The sequence below is a fragment of the Tasmannia lanceolata genome, unplaced genomic scaffold, assembly GCF_043159265.1.
Source record: "Tasmannia lanceolata isolate RefF3 unplaced genomic scaffold, GAP_Taslan_0.1 ptg000006l, whole genome shotgun sequence".
Taxonomy (NCBI): Eukaryota; Viridiplantae; Streptophyta; class Magnoliopsida; order Canellales; family Winteraceae; genus Tasmannia; species Tasmannia lanceolata.
The window spans coordinates 49,163,174-49,170,030 of NW_027518683.1; the positions used below are offsets into that span (position 1 = coordinate 49,163,174).

General features: G+C 39.2%; 1 protein-coding gene across 1 annotated transcript; it reads left to right on the plus strand.

The window, feature by feature from the left end:
• Positions 1 to 1,719: 1,719 nt before the first annotated feature.
• LOC143879122 (putative CoA ligase CCL5) lies at positions 1,720 to 6,405 on the plus strand. Its single transcript, XM_077381307.1, has 5 exons — positions 1,720 to 2,603; positions 2,882 to 3,398; positions 5,345 to 5,412; positions 5,467 to 5,569; positions 6,248 to 6,405. Exons 1-5 carry the CDS (start codon positions 1,720 to 1,722, stop codon positions 6,374 to 6,376), a joined length of 1,701 nt encoding a protein of 566 aa, XP_077237422.1. The 3' UTR covers positions 6,377 to 6,405.
• The last annotated feature ends 452 nt before the right edge of the window (positions 6,406 to 6,857 follow it).

Below are 6,857 nucleotides of genomic sequence, written 5' to 3' on the forward strand. Positions count from 1 at the left end.
AGTATATAATAGAGAGAGTCATCGTTTCAAAACTCCCCCGTGTCATCGTGGACTCCCCGAGTCGACTCCCTTTTACCTTGGTTGTGCTCTTGTCCAAGTCCTCGTTTTGGCCTATAAAGTCAATCTAAACTCCTTTGACTCTCCCCAATCATGACCGCATCAATGGATTACTCAACCACATCAACCGAGTACACGACCGCGCAGTGCCGAATCTTCATAGATTTGCTTTGGCCGCATCTTAATCCCATTATAATCCTTGTATTATATTTCTTTCTCAAAAATTATTTCACTAATTTGATATTTATAATGATTCCTAATGAGTACTTATATAGAGCACTTTAAGGATAAACATAAAGAGCTAATGATAAGACTAAATGTAGGGAAGTGGTATAGTCACCCCCTTTTCTTACTTAGGCGGCAGCCCCCTCTATTGTGTTTATGAATACTCTTTCACACAAAAAGGGCTGTCCCAAGTAATAAAAAGGAGAGAATATATCATTTCCCTCTATCATCTGGATTACCCCACGGTTAGATATAATAAAATTTGATATATTTTAACACTTTACTAGACTAAATGAGTTTAATCAGCCGGTTAATTTGGTCGAACCAACTTTGATCCGTAAAACTATTTGGGTGATGATATTTTCAACACCCCCGCCCTGCATTACATGCATCATCACCGTTTAACCTGATTTGACGTGAAAAGTGGGGGAGCGTGCATGTAATGCAGGGGGAGTGAAAATATCATCTCCCAACTATTTCTGGCCATTTTGAACTTTTCGGCCAACCAAAACAATAACTACTGATCCAATTGGCCGGTCCTGTCCCATTTTTATTACTCTGCTTAAACTCATATAATTTGTCCTTTAAGTAAAAAACTAAGAATAAGTCAGTTAAAAACAAATTAATATGGTTGGAAATGTCAATATGTGGAAAATATTAAATCCTAAGAATATTATCTGAGGATTCCCTTATTGTTTCCTCGTGCATTTTTTGTTGGACAGGGACAAATATCCCATTAGAGAAGAAAAATCCAAGCAAAAAATGACTTGGTCATCTCGCACTCTCTCGCCCGACCTTGTTGGTAACTACATAGAGTAAACCACAAGGCATAAAGACAATCCTAACATCGGAGAAGACAATGTTAAGATCGTATTAAGAAATGATATTTCCATCCCATTTGATTGTCTTTTCACAGGGTGTAACTTAGGTAGGGCCCAACCTGAACCCGACAGGTTTAACCCTATTTTAGCTCAGGTAGGGTTGAGGCCTTGGGCCACTGGACCCAACCTAATTTTATCGTAATTTTATTGAGACCCAACCTGACCGGACCCAAACCCAATATCCATTTTTTGTGCTTTTTTTTTCTATTTTTTTTGCCCTGGGCCGATGCCACTTGATTTGGAAAATCGGGTTAGACAGTTTGGGTTAAGGTTGAGATATTTAAAGGTAGGTTGGGATGGGTTGTGGTGGGTCTCAATCTGGCCCAAGTTGCATACCTTGTCTTTCCCAAAAAATGACTCCATTTTCACCCCGATTTGTTTGTCTTTTCTTGAAAATTAAGCAATTCTTTGCAGTAAAGAATCAGACAAAGGGCGAGGGGTGGAGTGTCATTTCCCATTCATATATAAGATTTGAGTCCACACAAAAGGCAAAGCACATATATAGAAACATAGAACATTACTGATCTACCATCCCTTAGCTCCAAATCTCTTAACAATGGCACGTGAAGGAGGTGAGATCACTATGGAAGAAGAAGCTCCTCACAAGAGAAGTGGGTTCTGCTCAAGCACAGGAATCTATCAATCGCTCTTGCACCTAGATGATAACCATCGGATTCCTACCCGTCCGAATCTCGACATAGCCACACTTGTCCTCTCCAAATTCCCACACCCTGATCATGCCGATACACGAATCGCCCTAATCGATTCCTCCACCGATCGCCGACTCACCTATGCCCAACTCCGGTGCTCTGTCAATTCACTTGCCGCGAGCTTACACCATGCTCTCGGTGTACGCAAGGGCGATGTAGTCTTCCTCCTCTCCCCAAACTCAATTTTGTACCCCACAATATGCCTAGCTGTGCTCTCTACTGGCGCAATTCTCACGACCACTAATCCTCTCAACACGGCATCAGAGATCGCTAAGCAAGTTTCCGATTCCGGTGCAATCCTCGCCATTTCCGCACCCGAAGAGCTCCATAAGCTACTTCCCATAGGCATACCAACAATTGTCACTACTCGGGGCCCTGACGATGACCACAGTTGGATTTCGGTAGAGGAGATGATCGATGGAGGAGAGCCGTTGGATGCACCAACACCACAAATTGCCCAATCCGACACCGCAGCATTGCTCTATTCCTCAGGGACCACCGGCGTAAGTAAGGGTGTAATCTTGACCCATGGAAATATAATTTCCATGATGACATTACTCAAATGGACGGTTGATATAACATCGGCTCAAAACGATGTGTTCCTAGGGTTCCTTCCAATGTTCCACATCTATGGCTTGGCCTTCTTCGCCCTCGGTCTACTTACCATCGGCACTACCACCGTTATCATGCCGAAGTTCGAATTCTCCGCCATGTTGGAGGCGGTGCAACGGTATTGTGAAACAACCAATTACTCTAAAAGCTTAAGTTGTTAGAGATGGCGCTATTTAATCTTTTATACTTTAATACTCTACGTGTGGCTCCGGTTTTTAGGGTTGGCCTACATGTGACACATGTGGCCCCTCTTTTTGGGTTGGCCAAGTGGATTTTTAATTTCAAGAGGTTTTGAACCCAGGCAATTTGATATGATAGCATGTGAAACAACCAATTACTCCAAAAGCTTAACCGGTTGGAGATGCGTTACATAATCTTTTATACTTTAATTAACAGGTATCAAGTCACAAACATTCCGGCCGTGCCACCGGTCATTCTAGGGTTGGTTAAGAACACTTCAATTGGGCGATATGACTTGTCGTCCCTTCGGAGGGTGGGCTCCGGTGCGGCGCCTTTGAGTAAAGAGGTGGGAGATCGATTTAGATTGAGGTTTCCTTGGGTGGAATTAAGGCAAGGGTATGGATTGACAGAAACAAGTGGTGCAGCCACATATTTTGTTAAGGAAGAGGAGGCAAGGGTGCTGCCGAGCGCGGCCGGGGCACTGCTACCCGGGTTTTGTGCTAAGGTGGTGGAAGTGGAGACAGGTATTCCTTTGCCACCCTACAAGGAAGGGGAGCTCTGGTTGAAGGGCCCTACTGTGATGAAGGGCTACTTTGGTAACGATGAGGCCACGGCAGGGGCAATGGACTGTGATGGATGGCTGAAGACGGGCGATCTTTGCTATTTTGATGATGATGGATTCATCTACATCGTAGATCGCATTAAGGAGCTTATCAAGCACAATGGTTACCAGGTAAAAGATTATGTCTCACCAAAAATAAAAGAAAATTTATCACCCAATATATCAGGATTATTTGGATTGCTTGGTTATATGCCGCCACTGATTTGTTGGCGGCTTTTTTGGATGCCGGTAAAATTTTATGAAAAATATTTTTTTTCCCTGGAAAAGGAATTACAGGGTGAAGTGTGGTTGGAATTTTCTTAAAAAGGAGTATAAATTTTCGATTTAAAATAAAAAATATTTCCATGAAAGATGAGTTGACGAATGATGGGTCATGTTTGGCTAACATAAATTTATTGTCCGTGAAAAAATTGCTTTTCCAATGGTAAGGGAGAACGACTGAGTGAGAGAAGATGGTTAGAAAATACTGAAAAGCAAAAAAAAAAAAAGGAATTGATAAATTGGCTCCCTTTCTTCCCCTGCCCACCTTCTCTTTTGTATCTATTACCATAGTCTTAAATTTCTCTGAAACGGTCAAAATGTTCTCTTTTTCATCCACTGAAATGAAATCTCAATGAATTCCTTCCATGTCATTATTTCAGATCAACATTTTAGAATTTCAGTCTAAATTCCCAAAATTCGAAGAAACAACAACAAAAAAAATGGAGTGATGTTATGATTTGCATTTCATTTCATCTTTTATGGGGGTTTCCCGGAAAAATCAAAAGATCCCACATTGTAAAAGTAAGAAGATGTGGATGGCCTCAAAAGGGCTTGGTCACCTCCCCTTAATGGCTAACTTTTAAGGGTGAGTTCTACCCGGCACCTAACAAGTGGTACCAGAGTCAAGGCGTGGTAACCCCGGTGTACATCCGAGGACGGAAAACTTCCTAGAGAAAGTTTTTGTAATCCCGATGTACTCTCGAAGACAGAGAATCCCTCAAGGAAGATCTCGTAGTTCCCATGTTGCTCCTGCATGGAGGGACGAGATTGTCCACGTTGCTTCCGCGTGGAGGGGGATATTGTGGGGGGTTCTACGTGAAGTAAAGATCCCACATCGGAAAAGTGAAAGAATGTGGATAGGTTTATAAGGACTCGAGCATCCTCCCCTTAACAGCTAGCTTTTAAGAGTTCTACCTGAGTCCCAACAAGTAGAGAATGATATTTGATAGGCAAAATCATTGATCTGTACAAAAAAGCAAATGTATCTTATGCATGGAATGTCAAATCGGCATGCTCACAACTCTGTGGTTTTGACATTTAGTTTTGGGGCCCTTGGAGGGGAGATGTCTCTGTACTTTCTTATATTTCGCTACATTGTACTTCTTAATTGGCTTTAATTTACAGTTTCAAACATTATTAAGAATGCATGTCACTAGGTATTTGATGTGATTGAGCCATTATGGATGGCTTTCCCAGTTATGTGATGATTTCAAAGTATGTATTTGTGCTTATTCTAGCATTTCAAAATGTTTGATCTTAAAATTTCATCATTTGCATTGATTTCCATATGTTTCCGTAGTTTTAAAAAATTTCTATCGAAACCGAAATGTTTAACTGAAATGTTTCAGTTTCGGCACTTATCGAAACTAAAACCAAAACCAAAATTTAAAACCTTGCCTATGAATACTCTTTTTACACTATATGGTTGAAGGACTGTGGAAGAAAAGGGGGTTCATATTATTTCTCAAAAAAAAAAAAAAAAAACATGATTCTTGAATGTGAGTTTTCCAATCGCAATTCTATTGCCAGGAGAACTAAGATTTTGATTCTTGATTCCATAATGAGAAGCAAGAAAATGGTCGCGGAACGCAATCTTATCATCCTTCCTTCATTTATGCCCTCACAAATCTCTCATTTTCCTGTCCTCCCTACCCCTCTCTCTCACCGCTTGATTAACTAATATTTCATGAGAACAATTTCACGGTTGGGAAAATAGGAAACATATCTTTCCAGCTGGGAATTATTTTCCAAGAAACCTCTTTACTAGTATATTTTACTCCTTGAATACAATGCAGGTGGCTCCAGCAGAATTGGAAGCACTTCTTCTTTCCCATCCACATATACTTGACGCTGCAGTAATACCGTGCGTCTCTCTCTCTCTCTCTCAAAAACAAGGAAATAATGGATTTCTATGTAGGGTTGAAGACGAGGAAGCTGGGCAAATACCTATGGCATACATAGTTAGAGCTGCTGACTCTAAACTCACAGAGAACCAAGTCATTCAATTCGTTTCCACCCAGGTTTTAGCCTCTCTTTTTTCTCATTCCTTTTCTTTACTTTTCATTTTTCGTTTCTTCTATCACCAAAACCAAAGCCAAAATGCTAGTTTCTTACGCGCTGCTAACCCTTTTGAAATTTTCACTCTCGAAATTGCATAAATGTGACATCTATATGTTGATCAAGGCAGCCATGAGTAAACCAGATGCACGTTGTTTACGGGTGATTGCTCGCATCCATATGGATTAGTTCTGCCCTAAAATTTGGGACTTTAACCTTTGAATTCTAATTTGTAAAATACATTCTAATTTGTAAAATACATTCTAAAATACATTAAAGGGAAGTTTTTCTAGCAAAAGTTGGTGTAATATTTTATAATAAATGTACAATCATTTCATTTCCCTCTAAATCATGAAAAAAAATTCTGCCAAATTTTCACAATCCAAATTGGGCGTAAAGGGTTTTTTTTTTTTTCCTGAAATGGTGAGATTCTATTGATATTCTGAGAGGGAATTTTGGCAATATTTTAAAAAAATTTAAACGTTGTTTTTTCCATTTCATATTCTTCGATAGCCAATTGGGATATACTTTAAAATTTAGGGATTTATTAGAAAAATTGCTATTTGATTATATATTAGTTTAGTGATGTGATAAAACCAGTAACATTTATGGAGTTGTGTGTAATAACTTGAAATTTTCAGGTGGCTCCTTACAAGAAGGTTAAGAAAGTAAGCTTCATAGATACCATCCCAAAATCAGCAGCTGGAAAAATCTTGCGGAAGCAATTGGTGGCTTTAAGCAAGAATGAGAGAGCCATTTCAAAATTATGATATTTCTAATATTTTGACATATAACCCTTTCGTACTCTTAGTAATAATGTAATTAAAATGGATTTTCGTTTCCCTTCTTAAAAAGATATCTGCACTCTCTTCTTTGAATGATGATTTGATGCTCCTCTCTTCCTTTTTTACTTTCATGAGGATTCTCAATGGCTATCAACTCTACTCTTATCAATGTGAGAAACAAGGCAAGGTTCACTAGATGATTCATGTGAAATGTATCTAAGGATCTTAAATTGTCAAAAAAATAAATAAAATTAGATGTGCAACGCATGGCAAGATGAGATGTAAGAAATACGAACACACACAATAAGAAACACAATCCACTTGAGCAATTCTAAAATCATGATTTTTGTCTAAAATTTTCTCAGTTTTTCTCTAAAAAAGAACTTATTAACCATTGCAAATTATTTATGAGTAATTAGGTAGGATATACTTGCGGATTAGGGATTTGTGGGAAATTAATCTATTA